Source organism: Triticum urartu, chromosome 4 (assembly GCF_003073215.2).
Source record: "Triticum urartu cultivar G1812 chromosome 4, Tu2.1, whole genome shotgun sequence".
Taxonomy (NCBI): domain Eukaryota; kingdom Viridiplantae; phylum Streptophyta; class Magnoliopsida; order Poales; family Poaceae; genus Triticum; species Triticum urartu.
In genome coordinates this window covers 115209802-115234322 of record NC_053025.1, presented here as the reverse complement: position 1 = coordinate 115234322, position 24521 = coordinate 115209802, and the positions used below count along the sequence as shown (strand labels likewise).

General features: G+C 48.0%; 2 protein-coding genes across 5 annotated transcripts; both read right to left on the bottom strand.

Moving 5' to 3' along the window:
- Window positions 1-19: 19 nt before the first annotated feature.
- Window positions 20-4875, bottom strand: LOC125553655 (fatty acid amide hydrolase-like). Of its 2 annotated transcripts, XM_048717408.1 has the most exons (19): window positions 4714-4875; window positions 4523-4632; window positions 4354-4414; window positions 4089-4264; window positions 3828-3957; window positions 2981-3058; window positions 2398-2658; window positions 2215-2290; window positions 2057-2128; window positions 1871-1913; window positions 1722-1793; window positions 1536-1616; window positions 1336-1442; window positions 1161-1253; window positions 996-1064; window positions 817-881; window positions 635-696; window positions 449-544; window positions 20-342 (listed from the first exon to the last, which is right to left on the bottom strand). In XM_048717408.1, exons 1-19 carry the CDS (start codon window positions 4811-4813, stop codon window positions 277-279), a joined length of 1818 nt encoding a protein of 605 aa, XP_048573365.1. In that variant the 5' UTR covers window positions 4814-4875; the 3' UTR covers window positions 20-276. The 2 variants fall into 2 exon arrangements, with proteins under 2 accessions (XP_048573365.1, XP_048573366.1); XM_048717409.1 differs by lacking the exon at window positions 2981-3058.
- Window positions 4876-6332: 1457 nt separating this feature from the next.
- Window positions 6333-12739, bottom strand: LOC125550954 (filament-like plant protein 3). 3 transcript variants are annotated; one of them, XM_048714089.1, is made up of 7 exons: window positions 12233-12310; window positions 11161-11356; window positions 10886-11016; window positions 9615-9715; window positions 9176-9500; window positions 6950-8931; window positions 6333-6793 (listed from the first exon to the last, which is right to left on the bottom strand). In XM_048714089.1, coding segments are annotated over exons 1-7 (3063 nt in total). In that variant the 5' UTR covers window positions 12234-12310; the 3' UTR covers window positions 6333-6466. The 3 variants fall into 3 exon arrangements, with proteins under 3 accessions (XP_048570046.1, XP_048570048.1, XP_048570047.1); XM_048714091.1 differs by lacking the exons at window positions 10886-11016; window positions 12233-12310 and adding an exon at window positions 12623-12739; XM_048714090.1 differs by lacking the exons at window positions 10886-11016; window positions 12233-12310 and adding an exon at window positions 11851-12200.
- Between the last annotated feature and the right edge of the window lie 11782 nt (window positions 12740-24521).

Here is a 24521-nt window from a genome sequence, read left to right as displayed (position 1 = left end):
ATCTATGATGACTTCGTCAATATCAAGACATGCAAATCCAATCTCATGGTGTGCATGTTTATATAGGCATGAGTAATATATGTGTGTGAGAACGTCGGCATCTGTACCGTGTTTCAAAAAAAAAGTACCACTGCATTAGTGTATCATACGGCTGCTGTACGCAGATATTCTACAATGTATCTCAAGCTTATACAAACTTAATGTTCATAGCTATTCGCATCCAAATCAATGGTCTTCTCTCGCCGCACACATCGTAAGTCGTATGACTAACAGAAGCTACTCTTTCTTGCTGAGGAGATCAAAGGACACCATGGGTTTCCTGCAGCTCTTAGAGCACGCTTCCTGCACAAACAACCACATCCACCACTGCTGAGAGAGGAAGAAAAAAGGTACTGGCCCTGAAGAGATGGCCGTGAGGTCGTGAGGAGATGCATGTGGTGAGACTGACCTGCATGGCGTAGGCTAAATGCAGCAGCGTCGCCTCCGCCCACGGCCGGCCGATGAACTGGAGGCCGACGGGGAGGCCTCCCCTGTCGTACCCGACCTGGAGATTTTTCCAAGAAAAATCGTGTCAGATTGTTTCTTGCGCGAGGTACACGAAGCACCCTGGAAAGCTGAGTGGATGGATGCGCACCGTGACGGTGATGGCCGGCAAGCCGAGGAAGTTCCCTGCGATGGAGTACCTCGAGATCGCGGCTGGTTTTGGGTGCAACAACAAGACCACGAGTTAGCGTAAACATTGTTGCAGCTTCCCACTGGATTTGCTGCAGCTTTGAGACACACGAGTTTCACTGGAAACGTGGAGGACGGTCGTACCTGCGTTTATGTAATCGAGTTCTCCGGTGCGCAGCGCGTCGTCCTGCAGCGCGTACGCGGTCACGCTGCACCCACAGGAAAATGCGGTGGTGGTAAGAAAGAATGCCACCAAGAAATAATGATGGATGACGTGAACAGCTAGCTTGACAGGCAGATGAGAACACTCCCCACGCACGTACCCAGTCATGGGTGTAACGATGGCGTCGGCCGTCTCGAAGATCTTGTTGTGGAAGTACATCTGACGGTTTCTGTGAAGCACGCAGCTCTCAAGATCATACCATCCATTCAGAAAAAAGATCTACTAGTAGAAAACAGAACAAAAACGTGGTCTGAATCAGACTGACCGAATCCGCTGCGCGTTGAGGTAAGCCCTGCTGCTGAAGGAGCCGTAGGCGCTCAGCGCGATCCTCACGTCCCACCCGATCTCGGACTTGTCCCTTCGTTCGCACACACGCACAAATCCTTCAGATTCAAAGTAGAGTACTACAGTATATGGAAAGAAACTAACTCAAAACTCACAGTTTGTCGAGGTATTTGGTGGCGAGGGAAGCGGAGCACTCGGAGCCCATGGTCACGTAGTGCGCCAGACGCATCTCCTCCACCTCAGGCACCGTCACGTCCACGGTCTTGCGGTGCCATCCACGAAAAATGTCATTGTTTCAGAGAAATGCGGAGTAATGTTTCAGAGAAATGGGTCAAATCTTTAATTCGTACTATACCTCCCACCCGTAGTGCGCGCGCAGGATCTGCAGAGCCTTGTCGCAGCAGCCCCGGATGTCCTCGGAGCTGTCGTCGAACCACTGCGTTCAAAATGCCAGTTATTACACTTATTACTACTCCTACTATCCTGTGTTCATCATGAGGCTTGAATCGGTTTGTATCTGAAGACAGAGACGCTAGCTCACCTTTCCGTATCTTGCTAGCCTGATGTTAGGCATGGAATGGGTGGACGTCAGCAATGGCAGATTCAGCTGGGGCTGCAAATAAACGGATATTTAAGCCTGCAAATTTAGCTGAATACCTCTCATGCATCCAGCAAAAGTAACAAAATTACCTGGGAGTGAGCTGGTCCAGACTGATCAACCATGGCCGCGTAGCTGAAAGATCAGTCAGTCACATGCATGGTAAGATGAGCAGAGTGCAGATAGATACAGCAGGAACATCCATTTGGTTGATGTTCAAAAAGTAATAACGAAAGTGCTAGCTAGTTTATGCAAGAGAGAAGCGTGGAGACACTGACGCGACAAGTGCGTCCTCGACCGTCGCCGCCAAGATCCCCGGCACCCCCACCGTCCAGTTCAACGGGAGAAGCCTGAGTTAAAAGAGCAGCGCACTCGTCACTACACAAGTCAAGTGCGTGCATATGAAAGCAGCTAGGCCATGTGTTAGCTACGGCACCCCGAGTTGGAGAGCCGGCCTGCGGTGGGCTTGAAGCCGACGACGCCGCAGAGCGCCGCGGGCATGCGAACGGATCCTGTAAATAATGGAGCAAGCATCACAGGCACGGTGGGATTCAGGTAGCATTGCGGGCAGATAACTAACTGCAAGTTGTTGAAAGCACTAGAGAGAGAGCACACGCACCGCCTCCGTCGGCGCCGAGGGCGACGGGGCAGAGGCCGGCGCAGACGGCGGCCGCGGAGCCGCTGGACGAGCCGCCCGACACCCTGGCGGTGTGGTAGGGGTTCCTGGTGGAGCCGTGGTGCGGGTTGATGCCGCTGGTGCCGGCGCCGAGCTCGTGCATGTTGGTCTTGCCGGCCAGGACGGCGCCGCAGGCCCGCAGCTGCGCCACGCACGCCGCGTCCGCCACGCACGGCCTCATCTTTCCCAGCCAACTCGTGCCTCCTGCATGCACGAGTATTTGTGAAACATAGACATATTTGAAAACCTACTCCCTCCTTTCACTGTTACAAGATGTTCTACTAACTTTTTCTGACTCGGATGTATATGGACACATTTTTGTGTGTATGTTGACTCATTTAAGTCGATAAGAAGAGAGCCAGGTGCAAGCGATCCACCATTCATATCTTCGCATCAAACATGACTATTGGGTGAGTTGACGAGTGCGTGCATGCACGCAACCTAACGCTCCTCTGTGCAAGTGCAACACAGTACCAGCGTATGTTCAGCTAAAAAACAAAAATCTTGCGTTTTACTGTATTTTTACCGGTTGTTTGGTAGGGCAGGCAATCGATCTCGTCCTTGACTGCCACCAGCACCCCATCCATGGCAGACAGAGGCGCCCCTGCAATGCACAGCGCATCAGACGTACTTCCTCCGTTTTGAAATGGCGCACGCATATACTCCCTCCGTTCCAAAATAAATGACCCAACTTTAAAGTTAGTACATATTACGCCAGCTGGCGAAAGGGGGATGTGCTGCAAGGCGATTAAGTTGGGTAACGCCAGGGTTTTCCCAGTCACGACGTTGTAAAACGACGGCCAGTGAATTGTAATACGACTCACTATAGGGCGAATTCTAGCACAGATCAGTGCCGACTGCTTTCACCTCCGCGGGATTCAGGACCATGGACGCGTACGCACCAGCATCTCCAGATCGGCCATTCATGCATGGGCATTGGGCTGGGTTTTTCCCCGTGAACGCCTGAATTTCCTGCCAGCTTCGAGACTTGCTGAATCTGCAACAACTCGAGGAGCAACGTGTTCCTCCACTGCTCTTGAGAGACCTCAGGCAGGTTCTCGCAATGGCGACACCACCGTTGGCTCTGCTGCGCTACCCACCTAACTATACACACCGTGATGAGTGAGCTGAGCGGGACCACGGAGGAGGTGCGAATGCAAAGACAGCGGGGCATCGTCTTCGTACCATCCGTAATGGCGGTGCCACTGCCACTGCCACGCCATCCTCGATTCGGCCGGCGACGGCCCTACTGCTTAAATGTCACGGCGATCGCTTCGCTGTCACCGGCCCGGCCCGGCGGCGTACGTGTCTGAGGGTGATTGATTGATTGGACCGGAGAAACGAGGCATAAGTTTTGGTAAGCTGATGTTTACCTTGCTGGTATCTGAGGGTGGACTCCTCGGCCTGCCTGAGGATGTCTTCGGGGTCGTAGCTGATGAACAGGGCCATGTTCAGGTCTGGGCCCGAGCACTCCTCCACCGCCGCCAGAAACCTCCTCGCCACCTGCGAATTCAACAGGGACACCGGACACGTCGCTGATCAATCATCATGTGTTTGCAACCACGCCCGGTGCTCGCGTGATCAAGTGGTGGCTACCAGTACGTAGTGCGACACGGAACAGATAAAATGTTTACCATGACAGGAGTGATCTCTCCTGAAGTGTAGGCCTTGGTGAAATCCCGGATCGTCCAGCGCCTGAAGCCCGGCGATGACGGGTCGGCGAGGCCAGGGAGGCAGCCGACGGCCTCCTCAACACGCTCCGCCGGCGACCACCCGGGCTTGGCCAGGCTCACGTTCTGCTCAGGGATGTCTGCAGTAACAGTGGACATGACCGAGTTAAACCCAATGTGACAAAAGAACTACTTATGCAGGAACGGACCGGAGGTGATGAGAATCCACCTTGCCAGGTGTGAGTGGGAGTGAACAATGGCGGCTCCGGGATGTCGGCGTCGGAGACGAGCTGCAGCGTCAGGTCAAATTCAGTGTTAAGCTCTAGTTCCTGCTGCGGTTCCACATGGCAATCGACACTAGAAAGAGCAGAAAGAAGGTTGTTTGATTTGATCTCCACCTTGTTGACGAGGTTGTCTTTCTTGAGGACGTAGAGCACGACGGAGCCGAGGACGGGCGTCTCCAGCACCCACGCGAACATCTTCACCGGAAGCCCAGCCACCCGAGGAGCTGAAGAACATATACAGACAAGAAACAAAGAAGATTCAGCAGGAGTAGAAAATGCGAGCGTGAAATCGGGGAAGAAAGAACCTTTGACGTTGGGACTGATGTAGTGCTCGTCGCTGTCGGGGCCGAGGTCGACCTCGGCCGCCGGCTTGTAGACCTTGGGAGCCGAGCAGACGAGACCCATGGACGAGCAGAGCTGTGCCGTTCTGGTTCCGGTGATGGAATGGACGTCAGAGACTGGCTTGGCTGGGGGAGCACGGGCTCGTAGTACTAGTAGTAGCGTGGCCAGGTCTCAGTTGACCGAGACTTAACCAAGTCTAGGTCAACTGATATAATATGCAAAAAAGAAAAAAAACTAAAAAGAAAAGTTTACACGAATCTTCACGTAAGATCTCATGAATATAACATTAACCGAGACTTGGCTAAATCTCAGTCGACTGAGATTTAGCAATCTCGTACTACGGTAGTATTCATGTGCTGGCCCTTGGTGTTGTGGCGTTGGTCGTTTTAGAGTCGAGGCACAGGCAAGTCAATAATATAGAAACAGGCCGCCATCGTCTACTCCCTCTGTTCCAAATTACTCGTCACAGAAATGGATGTATCTAGAATTAAAATACATCTAGATACATCCATACCTGCTATAAGTAATTCGAAACGGAGGAAGTAGTACCGTACATGGCTTAATTGGCATTATTAGTAGTTAACTCACCAAATATACCTGTACTTTGGACTTTAAGTTATGTTGTACCAATTGATGGGCAAAGTGACATCTTCTGCCGTGAAATGTGGCAAGCACGGCCATTGGTGAGAAGTGAAAAGGTAGTTTTTAAAAGGGCACCGTAATTGTGGTCTTACTTTTGCAAGTAGCGTGTGCATCTGCAGCAACCAATGAACACCCAAACACCAAGAAACAGCAGAACGAGAGGCAAAATCAAACCAACGATTGGATCGAATGAAACCCAAGAACGGTGGTGGTATGCGTCACAATGGCGCAGAGGTCATCGCCTTTTCGAAGAACCCAATGTAAACGGTGAAGTGCGCCATGATGATAGAGGCTGGATGTCACCCTAATTTTCAAAGAAAAACAAACTGTAGTTGATCATCTTAGAAGTTGTGAGGATTTGGCAACGAGCAACCTCGTTGTCTCATCCCTGGTCGCTTCCAAAGATGGCTACGGAGAACGTTTGGCAAAGAAATTAATCTGTGTGTAAACTTTCAGCTGCATTCAGAGGAATCATAAGTTTCTTTTTACAAAACGAGGTTGAGAACACATGAGGAGATGAAAATCACAAACCAATATATTACATGATTACATAACTACACACATTTACAGGATCGCCATCCAAATTTGTGGAACGTATCTCATGCTACCGTCTCCCATCAATATCATATGCTCATGCAGTTCCACACATTGAAATAAGGACTACAGATCTATCGTGTAGGAGTAGCACTCAATTGATCTGCGATTTATTTTATTTTGAAAAACATACTTTTCTCAATTACTAAATGACCAGCGTGCTACTTTACACGTGGCAAATTAGTGAAAAGCGAAGAAGTATATTTTAAAAAGGACACCGTAATTGCAGTTTTGCTGCTTGGTCTTTGTTTTGAGATTGTCCTAGGTAACATTTTAGTGCAAGTACACTACTAATCATCTGCATCTAGCGAAACACCGATCATCTAGTGACAGACAGGACCGAAAATGACAGACAGCACAAATCCAAGCGAACCATCAACTTCCAGTAAATGCACACCGATCATCTACCACCAGGTGACAACTGACAACAACATCCAGGAACAGTTAGATAACCCTATGGCCTATGCACAATCCCTTCCATCACGACTCACTCCCTTGCTCTGCCCCTGTAGCTACCGATCGACGATAACCCGAGAACACCGAGCGCCGCGATGACGGGGACTGCGCCCGAGGAACAGGCGAGGCGCAGCCCCCGTTGCTCATTGGGAGATGCAGGCCGTACGATTCATCGGCGAGCGGCTCAGTGCCATCTTCTCTGAAGTCCAGCAGCGTGTCCTTGGATTCCAGCTTGCCAGGCTCGGTCATCACACTGTCAAGGTTCGTCAGAGATTTCAGCTGAAGCCCGAGGTTGGCGATCGTCCTCTGGCACTCCGCGAGCTTCCCTGCAGCACTGGCGACCTCCTTCTCCTGCGATGAAGATGATGATGATTGTTATACAGGGATTTCTCAAGTTTCAGGAGTGATTAGACCATATGCCTTGAGAGGGGTGCTTAGAACCTAGGCTAATAGCAGGTACCACCCATGTTATTTTAGCCCAATGTTGTCAACTTCTAAAAGGTTTACCTGCTTGAACTTCAGGTCTCCATTTGTGTTGGCGAGTCGCCAAAGCTTTGCCTCGCGACTGTCCCTTGACAGCTGAGCCTCCAATTTGCGGCATTTTGCTTCATACTCTTCTGAGAGCAGCTTCTCCTGCTCAATCTTCCCTTGTAGCAAGCTCACCCTGTTTGTCAGTTTCGCGAGTTCCAGATTTGCCTCTTCAAGTTGACTCCCCATTGCCTTCCTCGCAGAGACTGCATCCTCTGCCTTGGCAGTGAATTCTACCAGCAACACACTCTGCTCTTTAAGTCTCACTTCCAGTGACAACACCTTCTCCTGGAGCTTCATGGTCTCCTGGTGCGCAGACTCAAGCTCAGACCCCAAAACCTTTCTGATGCCCTCAACTGCCTCCAATTGCATATTGACCTCCGAAGAATATTCCCTCTCCTTTGCCGCATCAGACTCCAGTGCATTGACCGTTACATGCAGCTTTGCGATTTCTGAATTTGCTACCAGGAGCTGAGCCTCTAGTGATTCTTTGGTGGACTCCACCAAAAATGTTCTCTCTGATTCAGTCTTCATAGCCTCTATTTGTGCCTCAAGCTCTTTGTGACACATCTTTCCCTTCTGCACCTCACTCTCCAGTGTTTCGATAATTCCTCTTAGCTGCCCAATTTCTGTGTGTGCAGATCGCAGTTGTGTCTCTAACGTGTCTTTAGCTGTCTTTGCCATGTCTGCATCTGCTTTGTGCTGCGCAGACAGGGTTTTCACTGCATCAATCTTCGCTTCCAAGGATGCCACCGTCTTTCGAAGATTTGCTACCTCTGCAGTAGTTGATTCTAACTGCAACTCCAACTCCAACTCCTTGCTAGCCCCACTTTCTTCCAATGAAGTCACCACACCCTGAAGCTTCTCAACTTCTGCTGACTTTGATTCCAACTGCAATGCCAATGACTTCCTCTCACCATCTAACCGGTCAGCTTGTCCTAAAGCAGCATCTTTGGACTTGTTTGCCAAGTTTAACTGCATCTGCAGGTCAACAAGCTTGCTGTCAGCTGCCATGAGAGTGTCACATGACGTGTCAAGCTGATTTCTAGCCTCCGCAAGGGCCATTTCAAGCTCTTTTTTCTCATGTTCGATCTTTTCAACCTTTGCTTGCAGATCCATAACCTGGTGCTGTAGGGCTTCAGTTTCGCCTCTTGAGATATCTCTGGTCACAGCCCGGTCAGAATCAGTTTCTGTTCCAAAGCTAGAGCTCGTGTGATCCGCTTCAGGCAATGCGGCCAGCTTTTCCATCTCAAGAAAGTCATCCATTAGGTCAATTTCAACAGGATTATTTACAAGATCTCTTGTGCCCTCGTTGCCGTTTTTGAACTGATCGAGTTCTGCTATAAGAGCTGAGGCCCACAGATCAGAATTTTTTACTTCGCTGTCAATAGCTAGCATATGCTCCCCACTATCAGACTGGCTGTCAGTCAGAGATTCCATGCAAGCATTGTTTGGAACAGGCCTAGAAGAATCATTGGTTAGGGAGGTTCTACGTGTCACATGGCGCAACCTACGGCATTCTGCCTCGACTCTTGTAATTTTCTTCACACTTTCCAAGTGTTGTTTGCTCGCTGTCTCTGCTGCTTGGCTGCTCAAGTCTCTTTCCAGTGCAAGCATCTTCAATTCCTTGGATAGCGTGAGCAACTCGATCTTGAGATCCTTGCATTCTTTCTCTGCTACCTGAAGTTTTTCCCGCAGATCAGAGGCTTCAAGCTGCTGCTTCAGGTCCACGATATTGTTCTGGAGCTCAGACATCTCAGACTCCAATTCCTGGGACTTCTTAGCAACTGCATCACGGATTTTCTCCTCCTGTTCTTCTCGTGCCTGGCGAAGCTGCCTGACGCATTCCTTGAGAGCACCATCCAAGTGGCTGACTTGATCCTCCAGAGAGGCATTCTTCAGAGATGAAGCATCAAGTAGCCGCTTCAGGTTACTAACTTCAGCTTCAGCATGCTCCCAACCTACAAATAAATCACAAGTATGAGTTAACTACTACTACGCATTCTAAATTTCTGGTTACTACAATGTAATAAATAGATTTCTTGTTCATACCATTCTAAATTTGCTCAAAGAGCATGCAAAAGTAAAAATCATCTATGAGTTTACTCTTTCTTAATTTCAGCAGATGCAACAGTGATTCTTAATAAAGAGAGGAAACTACTGACTAGCATGAATGCATGCAATCTAACATGAAAAAAACAATACCTGCAACAGCATCTTCTGCAACTTTTGCATGCTGCTTCACCAAGTCCTCTTTAGCACTGATAGTCAAAAGAGCAGCAGAAAGCTTCTCACTTAAACTTTTCACAGAATCCTTCATATCAGCATCTCCTACATTTGTAAGGACCTCCTGCGGTGGTAGTTGACCATGCTGCGGGGAAGAATCATTTGGCCCATTTGCCCATGTTAGCTTCTCATTCAATGATTTTCCTGCTTCAGTTTCATGGGTTTCACCGTCTCTAATTCTCGAGGAAGCTTCAGGTGATTGGCTATGATTTGGGGAACCACCAATGGAGATAGGTTTGGTATCCTGTATTTGCCAAAAGTGAACAAACTGAGAATGTTTTCTGCAAAGCATTTGCCAAAGAAATTCAAATTTACGAATAGTCTACAAAAGCCTCAAGGCATCATCTAATCACTGTACCAGATGAGTCATTCCTCCCAGCTCCCAGCTCCTCTTTTTGAGAAGTTGAGCTAGGCAATAGTAATCTTCTAAACCAACGTAGTGGAAATCAAGCTTGAGGCCTGTTACATAACCAGCAATTATCTTAAAACTAAGATAATAAATGAATCTGAAGCAAAATCTACACATTCAGCTCCATCATGAAAAAAGCAGTATGGAATTCATTCAGCACGGCATAAGTCACTGATATAGTCATGCAAACGTTTCAACTAAAACATACAATTTTGACAAGTTTAATTGTGACCTCAGTATTCAAGCGTAACACAACTTTGTTCCTGTATATATTGGAGATGTTTTCCTTTTTTTCTAAAAATGTATTGAGGATTCTAACTATCTAGGACCAAAATATAGGAAACAAAAACTTCGAAAATGAAAAGTATATGATTGGTTATATTAATTTCTGTCAGTTCTATGATAAACTTTCGTAAAAAGTATCACTGCCTGATACAGTAATCAAAATCAGATATTGCATGACAGCTTAAAGATACTCCCTTCCCCCATTTAAAAATAGAAGGCCTACAGTTTTTGCAATCTTCTAAAAGAATATGACACGCGCATGTAGAATTGATAACCCTTTTTCTCTTTTTCCCACATTAATCTCTTCATCATTTATGGCTAAACATACATTGTAACTAATCTACCCCTCCGTCCCAAAATAAGACACTTATTTATTTTGGGACGGAGGAAGTATCTTATAATATCAAGATAATAACACCATGGCTATGATGGTCATTTCCCTCTACTATTAGAAATGAGATAGAGGAAGCAGATAGTAATCATTGATAATCTCAAGATAACAACACCATGGCTATGAGGGCCATTGATCTCATAATTTCAAGATAACATACTGTACATGGTAACTAATCTATCTCATACCAAACCCATGTAAAACTAAGACAAGTATTGAAAAAAGCTCAACCCACAATCCGTTTTTGCTCTAATTAGGAAAAACATATGACTAAGAGAAAATTCCTAGAATTACCACTCTCTACTAGATGCACCATTTACTAGTGTAACCGTGGTTCAGAAGACAAATACATTGCAACCTTCTAAAATCACATAAACATGAGCACTCAAACACAGTCCAGCTACTGCAGTGTCTTGCTATGTAGTAACATCTAACAAGACATTGTTAGTACTCCTACTTATTAGCAATTTAGCATGAAACTTGTAAGTCTGGTTTGTGAGAATGTTTTCATCAAACAGTATAGTAAGGTCTGATTATGTCCCACCAGAAACAGGTTGAAGTGAAGCTGAATGTTCGACAAATCTGTCCAAGACTGCAAATGACACATTGCTTGAGATGCCAATAGTAACACATTGCTTTGTTTTCACTAGAAGTCCCAAAGTTGCTTTCCGAAATCTGAAAGTAACACCTGAACTATCACCATGATGTTTCCCTCTACTGTACATGTTTCGCTGTATTTGAAATCGAAAAAACTCAAGCAAACAAGATATAAGACATGCAATCCCATCTAAACAACAAAATTAACATATGGAGCAGAACCTGGCCACGGGATTAACGGTCAGAATGTGATGACACCAAACTGAAGATCTCACTTTCCCCAGGGCTCCTCTCCGACGATTTGCGCCTCCAGAGCGGATTCCGGCAATCCATCTCACACCCACCACACCATCAAAGCATCCACAGTCGTTCCCTTGGTTTATTGGAGACCACCAAAGGCAGGGTTCAGGTACCAACACTGAAACAGAAAGGAATGGAGAGAAATGCCCTTTAGTACACACCTCCTTGCAGATTACCAGCGTACCAGGCACTAAAAATAATCCCTCTTGAGTAAGAACAGAATTTGTTGAAGGATGGGAATAGCAAAATCTTTAAAGCAACCCGCTTATAGCAAAATAACACCTGACTTTCAACCGCAAATACCAAATTCTTGGCAACAAATTGTTAGCAAGATACGAAATCAAATCAAATAATGAGTCGGATCCCAGAAACTGAGAGATGTCACAGGCGAATATGTCACTGCAGAAAACTACATTTCCACTATCCTCCAAATCCTTTGTTAGAAAAGGAGGATCACCCCCGGCCTCTCTGCATAGAAATCCAAATCTATAACAGAACACTACTTTTTTGCGGCTTTTCCAGTCGAAACTTGTCTAGGAATCCGCTGTAAAACCCCAAAATCCTACCACCTCGCATCAACCGAAAACCCTAAGGAGACGGCCAAGATTTTACCTCAAAATCCAACCAAGAAACCAAATCCAGGAGAAGTCGATTGCAGCACGGAGAAAACCCTCCCTCGCCTTACACAACACCTAAATCTCATAGAGAATCTGCTCGAAATCCCAGACCGGCGGCAGGACGCAGAGCAGAATCTGCAGAACCCCGCCGAAGAGTGCCAGGAGGAAGGAGCAGGAGAACATCTCTCCCCTTTCCCAGGCAGGCCCACACGGGAAATGAATGGAAGAAAGAGAAGAACTCAATCAAGAAGAGCGAGACGCCATTGGAAGAAAGAGGGAAGGGGACGGAACGGAAACGAAATCGGGGCAGCATTAACGCCTGCCTGCGGGCGCAATTAAACCCTCGGCGTGGCGGAGAAGGGCAAGCCATCACTCACTCACATGAACCGTGTGAACTGTGAACTCGCTCTCCCACCGTCGGTCCCTCGTTCCCCCCCCCCCCCCCCCCCCCCCCCCCCCCCCCCCCCAAAACCAAATTTTGGCGGACTAGGCCCGGCGAAAGAAGGAGAGCGGGAACGGGAATCGCATTGCCCAACCAACCGGCCGGACGGACGCCGGCGCAGATCAACGCGGCGAGGGGGGAGGAGGAAGAGAAGAAGGGGACTGTACCGGGGCCGCGGCGGCGTCGCAATGTGGAAGGAGGGAAGGAAGAAAAGCGGCGGGCTCGCGTGGGAGCGTGGGAGGGAGAGAGCCGGGCGCGTGGGAATCGGCGATAGGATACAGAAATCTGCTCCTTTTCCTTTTTTTCCTTTCCCCTTTTCTCTCACCAGTTCACCAGCATGCGCACTGGGCCTCCTCCTCCTCCTCCCCAGTTTCCTTTCCCGCCCAGGCAGCTCAAGCCACTCCTCTCCTTGCTTGCCTATCTTCTCCTCTCTGGCTCTCTTCCCTATGCCTGCACGAGAGAGTGATGGACTTCAAGGCTCAAGACTACTCTTCTTCTATCAACATATTATTGTTATCCTACTAGTACTACTTGACACACTGCAGAAACGCTTTTCCTTTTTCCCGGTTTAAACGGGTAAAAAAAATGCTGCTGCTCCTACTGGCAGTACTACCTGTACACCTGTACTGCTGTCTGTACCGCTGCAAATGCAGCCGTACGTACTTCCTGACATTTGACCAGAGACTGTTACTGTAGCAGAGTAGACTTTGTAGCCTTGTTGGAGTGCTGTGATGTGCTGCTTGTAGTACATGAATTTTTTTCCTACTCTTTTTCTTTTCTAGCTTGTTGAGCTTCGTGCACCGGAGGGTTTAGGTTTGGTTATTTTTGTTTTTGTCTCTTCCAATACCGTGGCCCCCACACGGGAGGGTTTCGCTTCGTGCGGTGCGGTGCTGCATCGGGGCCCATGATACCCCTTGTATTTGTAGTGGAGTACACCGTGAAGCATGTACTACCACTGTACACAAGGAGTAAGTTTTTCTTTACACACTACAATCAAAGTCGCTCACATAGTCACATACACGAGCATACACTCACCCTATGAATACACATCCTACACCTACGAGCACTCGCCTCACAGTCGACGAAAACGTCTCCTCTCGCTGAACGAACATTGTCGAAAGTCTAAAATAAATTCAGAAATAATGCAAGCATACTTCAAACATGACGGGCTGAGAATACCACTGCCTCCTAACCATCCAAACATAGATTGATTCCCACACAAGTAACTGTAAAAAAAGTGATGCATTTCAGAAGCAGCACGCATCCCTGACCCCCGAGCCGCTCCCGCGAGCGTCCTCGGGGGAAACCCTAGCCGCCGCCCCTCGTCCTCCCTCGTCGATCTCTCCCCCCGCCGCCACCGCACAGCGCCGCCGGGCAAAGACCGGTCGGCGTTGGTGGCGGCGGGGATCTTGCCCCTCTCCTCGCGGTTGGCGTCCGGCGCGAGACGGCGCTGGGCTGGGCGGGGCCCAGCGGCACGGCGGAGGGCGTGTTGGGTGGCGGCGCCCCTGCCTGGCGGCGGTGCAGTTGCGGCTTGAGGCCTCTCCAACGCGCGGCGGCTGCGGCTTCTCTGGCGGCGGCGCGAGTTATCCCGGCGGTGGCTTGGCTGCGTGGCGCGGCGGAGCTCCGGCGATGACTCGACGGCGGGCTGGAGGGCTAGGCACTGTCCAGTGGTGCTGCCTCCGCGGCGGTTGCGGCTTGGGGCCCTGGACCCCGATCCGATCTGGATCTAGTGGTGCCGGGGTCTGGGCCATGGCGGCTGGCGAGGCATGGGATTCGTCGGGGCTTGTCGCCCTCTAGGCATCATGGGGGTGCCCGCGGCGACACGTACCCGGCGTGGTGACACTGGTGGACGTGGTGGTCATCTTCTTCCCGAGATGGCCGGCCAGAGGCTTGGTGATCGGATCTCGAGATCCATCATCTTGTCCCGGTTGCGAGTAGGGGAGACATGGTTGCCGGTGAAAACCGAGCCGACGGCAGGCGATGGCGGCGTTTTCGCCGTTACCTTGATGAAGGCATCGTCGTGTAACTATTGTCGACCCACTCGTGCTGCTCTGGGGGAAACCCTAGGATCTGGTGTTCCAGATCGGACGATGGCGGCACTGCGGTGTCGTTTCTCTCTTGGGAGCATCGTTTGCGGAGCAGCGCTGGATGTCAGAGGCAGGAGGTGGAGCGGCTTCGTCTTGCACGGAGCTTCGGTGGTGATGTCAAGTCATGCCTGACCGACAGGTGCTACGCTTTGTCATGCCTGGTCGGCAGGTGCTACGCACGACAGATCTTCCAAGGACTTCAAGCTGTGTCAGCTGGTGATACCTGGCAGCATGGCGCTGAGGTGTATCAGTGGCGACCGCAACGTGCTCAGCTGTCTGCGCGCAGGGAGGAGGTGTCGTTTGGCGCCATGGTGGCGTCGACGATAGCTAGACCGAGCAAGGTTGATGCAGCAGTACAGTTCTGAAGATGGAGCGGTGGCAGTTGGCGGCGGCGGCATCTGAGTGCATGCCGGACCGGTGAGACCCATGCCCGGCAGGCGTCCTGGATGGATTCTCAGGTCTTAGATGTTAGGTTTGGCTGCGATGTCTGTTTGGTATTAGGCCCAGGTTATCTGCGCCCCTTCATCAGTTGGATAGAGGTGTTTAGACGGTGGCTTTAGTCTTACTGTTGTATTACTTTATAAGGTCTTATGAGAATAATTAATAAAGTGGCCATATGCATCGCCTAAATGCAGAGGCCGGGGGTCATCCTTCTTTTCTAATAAAAAAATTCATGTTCAAAAGATGTTCAAGACACAAGAGCAGTACGCTGCCCAGAGTGATGGCCCAGCCATGTCTCACTAAACATAACACGCGATGGCCGTGGCCGTACCAGACACGCCCCACGACCACATGTGTAACAGTTAACGCATGCCCCCCATGCTTGGAGGCTTGAGGTTTACTCAACCTTCTGCCACAAGAGCAACTTGTACTCTTTCCCAAAAGAAAAAGGAGCAAGTCGTAGTACTCTAGAGAGATCAAACCAACTCAGTACTCCACTGTACATTTCCACGTCGGCTTAGGTAATTAATACACAAAAAGGCAAGAAAAGGAAGAGTAGGTGATTTGTCCTTAATAACACATTTACGGTTGGTAATTTGATGTCTAACCGAAAGCAAACAACATTAGGTGATTCCTTGAAATTTTGATGGTACCTAGTAGTTTTTATAGCCAATGAAAAATAAGCAGTACACATGGTTGCAAAATAAACTGTCGTCCTTTGAGGAGTGTACAGAAGGTCCAAACATGACAATACGTGAAACTCCACGTCGAAGCCAAAGTTTCTTTTTCTTTCCTTCAGTTAGTTTTTTTTAAAGCGAATATACCAATTACACTCAGCCTTTGCACCAATTAGATGTCTCAAAGACATTTGAAATGCACATAACCCGAAAAGAAAATAGAAAAAAAGAGAAAAAGAAAACCTCGCCACAGTGGTCATTGATGTCCTCATCATGTATTCCACTCGGCATATACCTCTATCCTCTCCAACCAGAGAGAAGATTTTCTGAACGCATCCCTCCTCTGCTGGTAGGTTGTTGTCCCCTCCTAATCCATTGGCTATATTAGTGCAAGGCCCTGATGTACTCGATGAAGCTCTAATTTTACCACTTTAGGGCTTTTAGTAGGATTGTGCAGCTCCGCTTCAATGATAGTGGCGGGAGCGCCGATCTGACAAAGAAAAGTTCCTCGAGCTTTTTCCATTTTGATGTGTTGGCTCAACCGGCTTTAATGGATCGTTAGTGTAGACTCTTGCTAGGCTATCTAGTCAGTGATGTTAGGAGGTTTGCAGAATTTTTGTGCAGGCGGTGACCATTTTTTTTGCAGTTTGGTCCTCTAGCCTCCACTCCGTCATGTTGGTGCTGACGTGAGGTTTGTGAGTTTTTTTTGGAGGTTGGGGTCTTGGATCCGTGGATCTTTCAACAACAACGACTTCAACGGTTTCTTCTTCAGGGCACTGGTCCAACAGGACTTGGCCTTGATGGCTTCTCATCCACGATCAACAATGACCGGATGGCTTTGATGATGGAGTGGTAGTGGCGGGGGCGCAGTCGACGCATCCAGGACGAAGAAGACAATCGACCCCCAAGGGACCATAATGTATTTTTCTTTAATTTTTTAGGATGTCTATACTATTGGTTTGATCAATAGATTTGAGGCCTTCTGCAAACAATAAATTAAAAATAAGTCATTGATGCATGGTGCCGTCGTAGAGTATCTCATAATAAAGGAAAATAATTCCATCTTTGAACCAAAGATAAACTATCTTGTTTCGAATTGACGTATCTGAAAGTGCCATTCTTCTCCCGAGCTCAAATGCACTTCTTGTGAACAGTGATTTTTTTAAAAATAAATCATAAAAATTCTTTGATTTTTTGGCAATAAACATTGTTGAATGTTTTACATACGTGCAGTTTTCATGAACAAAAAACATTACCAGTGCTCTAAAAAAAACACTCCAACATGCTTTCCAAAATAGTCTTTTTGGAACATCGATTTTGTTTTTTCGACCATAGCATCTAGAAATGTTTTCTCTTCATGAAAATATTCATTAATGTTTCTTGTCAAAATAATTCATAGTTGTTTTAAAAAAATATTGTTCATCGGGAAGCATTTGAGCTCGCGAGCAGATAGTCTACCTCCATTGGAAATGTGGATAATTAGCTATATGTCGCCGCTTACCAACTTGGTCTAGCTACACTATGAAAATGAAACGGTGTATGATCACAGCAATCCGGTTGAAAAATTGCCTTTGAAGCTACGGTACGTAGCGAACGACACCGGTTGCAAAAGATAAACAAAATAATCCATCCATCATGAGATTACACGCTGGTTGAGCAGTTATGCATGACACGAACCCACCCAAGGGAATTAAGCCAGAATGGACAAGACCACACGCATAAAAAGCTCATGGAAAAAGAGGCTTCACCTCACTTGCATTGCATGCGCCCCCACCCCATGAGAAGAAGACGCCGCACCCCATTTCTCATCTCCCATCATTTCTCGGAGGATTAACTGGGGACCCTCCAAATGGCGACACCAAACCTTTTCGGAAAAGGATAGGAGAGAATGTGGAGGCAGTTCCGTGAAACTTCGGGATGTGATTACGCAGCTGAAAATTGAGGGCTCACCTATTCATACCCACTATTGGTTTGTCTTTCTTCTAAAAAGGATGGTATGCATTGGACTTTTGTTAGCTTTATGTCGGCGGAAACTCGCAGGGGAACGCATGTCGGAGGCACGCACCTGTTCAGCTGTGTCAGCCTTTCGATTGTCTTGCAATTCCGGAAGTCGTTGGATTCCGCACGAGAGCACATTAAAGGCCTGTTCGGCAACCCCCTGTTCCGTGAAATTCGAGAATCCGGGGAGCGCCTGTTCCCCCGCTCCGCAATTTTTAACTTCAACTCCACCAGCTCCGGAAGCGGGAGTGTGGAGCGGTGGGATGCCGAACAGGCCTCAAGTTTCAAGTTTTAGTTTCTGAAACATGCAATTTTGTTGTTGGTTCATACCAAGTTTCAACAGTTGAAACTTATTTTTTTTATACATCGAAGTGAATTTAAAATGAGTCTTATTTGAAAGCCCTCGTCGCAAAAAACGAATACGCAAAAAAAAACATAGTTTAAACTTTTGATTCAAAATGTATACAGTAAAAGATTAAAAATCAAGAGCCAAGAGAAAATGGGTCGGTGCCTCACCCATGCGTGCCACAAGCCCCCGTGTGATCTACTTTTTTCTCCTTTCCATGATGTCTTAGTTTGTGTCTCCCTGATGCAAAGTGTGAGGGAATGGAGATAAAACTGAATATATAGACTCAGCTCACTCACAAATGGATGTCATTTTGGTCAACCTATGTAGGTTGATTTACGCCTATGATAGATCAAGTTAGTTCTTGTGTTGCCACAAACAAGTTAGTTTTCTTCTGGAAAGGAGATTAACCCCCGACCTTTGCATATCGATATCGATAGATGCAACCATCTTTATTATTATTTAACAGAGTCTGACAACATGTATACATGGATAAACCCGAAGCCACCTATCTGATGAACAAAGTCGTAATGCCTACACTCATGATAATGTGCTTGAACCCCATGAACATGCACTATCTAATCCGGTGGTCACACGCGGCTGCCCCGCATTGGGCCAAGAGCACAACCCGGTCTGGTTGAACCGCAACATGCACCGTATGCGCACGCTCTGGATTTGCCGCCGCCATCTTCTGTCGTCCCATCTCCAGAAGCGATCAATGCATGCACCCTGCTAGGCCATGCCACCATCGACGCCACCACGACACCAGACAATGTCACCCTCATGCACGTGTCCATCCACACGCGCCCGTCGCCGAAAACTCCACTGCGCCACGCCGCTGAGACCCGTCGTTGGCCTTGCGGTAGATGTAACACCGCTCCTCCTCTTCTCTTCTCCAGCCAGCTCCTGCTCCAAAATGATGCCCCCAGGAGGGAGAACGGTATCGAAGACACCGTCATCGTCTGATGCGGGAGACCCAGATTTAGGGTTTCACACGAAACATCCCGAGCATGGTGCCGCAACCTGCAACGACGATGCCTTGAGAAGGAAATGGCGTCACAGACGCCGGCATCATCCGCCATGATCGCAACGATTTTCACCTGAAGTCGCATCACCCTGATCTCGTAGCTGGCAGGATCCGTGCAGAGCCTCGCCCTGAAGACGAACGCTATCGGCGGAACGCCGACAGAGAGCCTCCAGCCGCCCATCACTGGTCCCTCCATGCGTCACCGATTGGACAAGGCCACGCCACGGCAGATCTAGATGGGGCGCCAGATTCATGGCCCGCCACCACCCATCTCCAGGCATAGAGTCCAGCCCACTAGCAGGAGGGGAAGCACACCATGCCGGCCATGGATCGCAGGTCGCCGTCGCACGGGCTAGGGACGCAGTCCTACCTGCTGCTCGCGGATCCACCACTAGTCCCCCCCCCCCCCGCGCTTCTAGGGATCGCGCAATGCAACACCTGCTCTAGTGCGTCTGGCGCCGGCCAGGCCCGCCGCCGTCGCAGACCTCGCCGGCGGCAGCGGCGACGGGTGAGGAGGGGAGGGAAGACTGGCAGCTTTAGGGTTTGGGGCCCCTAGCATCGCCCAGGGGAAGCCGCGTGAGGGGGTACGAGGGGTTATCTTGTGTCTTCTCCAATCAAGTTAGTTGTATATTAGGAAAACATTCAATATGGTTGACATGATATACTATGTAGTATGTACCAATTTCTCATTTTTTAAATAATAATACTATGTAGCCTTATCTAAGAAGGTGCTTCTAGTGTGGAATTAAGCTCTCGAGGTGTACCTATGGTTTGAACCCTAATTTTCATGTCCATCGTTGCGTTTGTTTCTTGTGCAATGTCAAGTCATGAATTGTCTCACTACAGTGGATGGAGCTGGCTTTCAGAGCTTTCTTGATCTAAGGACATATCCAAAGCTGGCCCGCAAATGGCTCCAGTATATGCCTGTTTTTATGTCCGAATGTGATCCGCGAACATGATGTGGGAGACATTCATCCAACCCATTTCAAAAACTAATCCTTATTTGTCCGGTTGGAAGAGAGAGAGAGGAGAAGGGGGCCATGCATGTGAGGAGGAGAGAAAAGGGAGGAGGACCACGTGGTGGCTTTTTTCAAGTGGATGTCCAGACCTTGGTATAGCCCGCCACATTTGTCTTCGGTTTGCTGGAAAACGGACGTCCGGACCACTTCATGGACCGATGGGGTCTCCATTGGGTGACAAAAGTTGACACAAACTATCCGGACACTACAGCCCGGGCATGTATCAAAGCTTTGAGGGTCTCCTTTGGGTATGACTGAAGGAAATATGCCCTAGAGGCAATAATAAAGTTGTTATTTATATTTCCTTATATCATGATAAATGTTTATTATTCATGCTAGAATTGTATTAACCGAAAACTTGATACATGTGTGAATACATAGACAAAACACGGTGTCCCTAGTATGCCTCTACTAGACTAGCTCGTTAATCAAAGATGGTTAAGTTTCATAACCATTGACATATGTTATCATTTGATGAACGGAATCACATCATTAGGAGAATGATGTCATGGACAAGACCCATCCGTTAGCTTAGCATAATGATCGTTAAGTTTTATTGCTATTGCTTTCTTCATGACTTATACATATTCCTTTGACTATGAGATTATGAAACTCCCGGATACCGAAGGAACACCCTGTGTGCTATCAAACGTCACAACATAACTGGGTGATTATAAAGATTCTCTACAGGTATCTCCGAAGGTGTTTGTTGGGTTGGCATAGATCGAGATTAGGATTTGTCACTCCGAGTATCGGAGAGGTATCTCTAGGCCCTCTCGGTAATGCACATCATGATAAGCCTTGCAAGCAATGTGACTAATGAGTTAGTTGCGGGATGATGCATTACGGAATGAGTAAAGAGACTTGTCGGTAATGAGATTGAACTAGGTATGAAGATACAGATGATCGAATCTCGGGCAAGTAACATACCGATGACAAAGGGAATGACGTATGTTGTCATTACGATTTGACCGATAAAGATCTTCGTAGAATATGTAGGAACCAATATGAGCATCAAGGTTCCACTATTGGTTATTGACCGGAGAGGTGTCTCGGTCATGTCTACATAGTTCTCGAACCCGTAGGGTCCGCACGCTTAACGTTCGATGACGATTTGTATTATGAGTTATGTGTTTTGGTGACCGAAGATTGTTCGGAGTCCCAGATGAGATCATGGACATGATGAGGAGTCTCAAAATGGCCGAGAGGTAAAAATTGATATATTGGACGATAGTATTCAGACACCAGAAATGTTTCGAAATGTATCGGGTACGTATCGGAGTACCGGGGGGGTTACCGTAACCCCCCCTCCCCCGGGGGGGGGAGATATGGGACACATGGGCCATAGGAGGGAGGCAAGCCAGCCCACAAGGGTGCCCCCCCAAGGGAGGAGTCCGAATTGGACTAGGGGAGGGGGCGGCGCCCCCCTTTCCTTCTCCTTCTCCCTCTCCTTCCCCTTTTCCCCCTCCGATAAAAGGAAGGGGGGCGAATTGGACTAGGAGCCCAAGTGGTACTCCTCCCACTTGGGGCGCCCCTAGGCCGGCCTCCTCCCCTCTCCCTCCTTTATATACGGGGGCGGGGGAGGGGGGCTCTAACACACATCAATTGTTCCAAGCCGTGTGTGGCGCCCCCCTCCACCGTTTACCCTTCCAGTCATATTGTCCTAGTTCTTAGGTGAAGCCCTATGTGGATCACTTCACCATCACCACGCTGTCATGTTGATGGAACTCTCCCTTGACACTTTACTGGATCAAGAGTTCGAGGGGCGTCATCGAGCTGAACGTGTGCAGAAATTGGAGGTGCCGTATGTTCGGTACTTGATCGGTTGAATCGAGAGGACGTTCGACTACATCAACCGCGTTAAACTAACGCTTCCGCTTTTGGTCTACGAGGGTACGTGGACACACTCTCCCTCTCTTGTTGCTATGCATCTCCTAGATAGATCTTGCGTGATTGTAGGAATTTTTTTGAAATTGCATGCTACGTTCCCGAACAATGACCTAAGAGTATCTCCAACATCGACTCTCAAAACGCCTGCATCAGTTCGGACCGAGTTGTACGAACCCATTCTACCATCCATACCGAAGCGGTTTGGATTTCCATTTTCCCGCAAATTGAAAGCAAACTGGGGAGGGGGCTTTGCGGGAGTCTGGATAGCCGCCACGTAGGACTCCTACACCCCAGACCCACTCAAATCCTCCCTCCCAGTCTCATTTTCTTCCACTCTGATACGTCTCCAACGTATCTATAATTTTTTATTGTTCCATGTTATTATATTATCTGTTTTGAATGTTTTATATGCATTAATATGCTATTTTATATTATTGTTGGGCTAACTTATTAACCTAGAGCCCAGTGCCAGTTTTTGTTTTTTCCTTGTTTTTGAGTTTCGCAGAAAAGGAATACCAAACGGAGTCCAAACAGAATAAAACCTTCGCGATGATTATTCTTGGACCAGAAGACACACATGAGACTTGGAGTTAAAGTCAGAGGAGCCACGAGGCGGCCACAAGGGTGGAGGGCGCACCCAAGGGGGTAGGGCGCGCCCCCTACCTTGTGGGCCCCTCGCGACTCCTCTGACATAATTCTTTCACCTATATATATATATGTATATTCCCAAACCACCAGAGGCATCCACGAAAACACTTTTCCACTACTGCAACCTTCTGTACCCATGAGATCCCATCTAGGGGCATTTTTCGGCATCCTGCCGGAGGGGGATTCGATCACGGAGGGCTTCTACATCAACTCTATTGCCCTTGTGATGAAGCGTGAGTAGTTTACCACAGACCTACGGGTCCATAGCTAGTAGCTAGATGGCTTCTTCTCTCTCTTTGATTCTCAATACCATGTTCTCCTCGATGTTCTTGGAGATCTATCCGATGTAATATTCTTTTGCGGTGTGTTTGTCGAGATCCGATGAATTGTGGATTTATGATCAGCTTATCTATGAATCTTCTCCGAATTCTTATATGCATGATTTGATATCTTTGTAATTCTCTTTGAACCATCGATTTGGTTTGGCCAACTAGATTGGTTTTTCTTGCAATGGGAGAAGTGCTTAGCTTTGGGTTCAATCTTCCGGTGTCTTTTACCGGTGGCAGTAGGGGCAGCAAGGCACTTATTGTATTGTTGCCATTGAGAATAAAAAGATGGGGTTTTCATCATATTGCTTGAGTTAATTTCTCTACATCATGTCATCTTACTTAATGCGTTACTTTGTTCTTCATGAACTTAATACTCTAGATGCAGGCAGGAGTCGGTCGATGTGTGGAGTAATAGTAGTAGATGCAGAATTGTTTCGGTCTACTTGACACGGACGTGATGCCTATAGTTCATAATCATTGCCTTAGATATCGTCATAACTTTGCGCTTTTCTATCAATTGCTCGACAGTAATTTGTTCATCCACTGTATTATTTGCTATCTTGAGAGAAGCCTCTAGTGAAACCTATGGCTCCCGAGTCTATTTTCCATCATATAAGTTTCCGATTTACTATTTTGCAATCTTTTACTTTTCGATCTATAAACCAAAAACCCCAAAAATATTTACTTTATCATTTGTTTAGTTTTATCTATCTCTATCAGATCTCACTTTTGCAAGTAACCATGAAGGGATTGACAACCCATTTATCACGTTGGGTGCAAGTTGTTTGATTGTTTGTGCAGGTATTAGGTGTTTCGTACGTTGTCTCCTACTGGATTGATACCTTGGTTCTCTAACTGAGGGAAATACTTATCTCTACTTTGCTGCATCACCCTTTCCTCTTCAAGGGAAAAACCAACGCAAATTCAAGAAGTAGCACACTCCGTCCGGCTCGCCCTTGCTTTGCATCCACACCCTACTCGCCAGCCGCCGCCTTTGTACTTCGTTGGCCGCTGCCCAGGCATTGCCGAACTTCTACAGCCCCCACCCACGCACCCGCTCGCCTTGTAGTACTGTGTCGTTCACCCAAGATACATCCAGAACCACATACCTTCTGTCCCCCTGTCGATGTCGTCCATGGCGGACAGCACGCCCGGTAGGTGTTCGGTCAAATGCCATTGAGCATATTTTCAAACTTCATGTCATTTTTTAGAGTAAGAAGGATGGCAGGGTACTCACAGAAGGAGGATGATTTGTTGTGCGATGTGTGGTTGCCTGTATCTGCTGACTTCGTAGGGAGGAGTAGAAGGGGGACCTTTGTCAGCGGGTGCATGGTTTGTTTATGTGCGAAAGCACATTGCACTTTATGACATGCACATCATCCATGAACGTAATGTCAAGTCGTTAGCATACCAATAGTACGTCATCCAGAACTCTGTCATGACGTTTTTGGCGCGATTGACCGGCTGGTGGCAATGTGACCATTGTGCGTTGCACGCGGTAACCATGGAGATCGTAAGTTTTGCTTCTTCTTACTCTACATGTTGATTGATTCATTCGTTGTTGTACACATTGTGTAGCCTGCATGCGCTATCGTGACGTACTACAGGTCAGAGGGTAGACCATTCACGCACATACATTGTTGAATAAAACTCAAGGGGCGGTATGTGTAGGGCAACATGATCCATCCATGAAACACTTATTGATCATCCGGTTAATCTCGTTGAATTTGTACTATTGTTGTACAAGACATACTTGCATGCT

What these genes read in the sequence shown, in the direction of transcription:
- LOC125553655 (XM_048717408.1), bottom strand. Translation starts at nt 4,813, where the DNA reads ATGGGTCTCGTCTGCTCGGCTCCCAAGGTCTACAAGCCGGCGGCCGAG. An exon ending in TCCCACTCACACCTGGCAAG is followed by an intron (nt 4,265 to 4,353) that starts GTGGATTCTCAT and finishes CTGTTACTGCAG; the next exon opens with ACATCCCTGAGCAGAACGTG. An exon ending in TGCCGGCCATCACCGTCACG is followed by an intron (nt 545 to 634) that starts GTGCGCATCCAT and finishes AAAAATCTCCAG; the next exon opens with GTCGGGTACGACAGGGGAGG.
- LOC125550954 (XM_048714089.1), bottom strand. An exon ending in TGCAGAAGATGCTGTTGCAG is followed by an intron (nt 8,932 to 9,175) that starts GTATTGTTTTTT and finishes ATTTATTTGTAG; the next exon opens with GTTGGGAGCATGCTGAAGCT. An exon ending in GAGACCTGAAGTTCAAGCAG is followed by an intron (nt 6,794 to 6,949) that starts GTAAACCTTTTA and finishes TCTTCATCGCAG; the next exon opens with GAGAAGGAGGTCGCCAGTGC.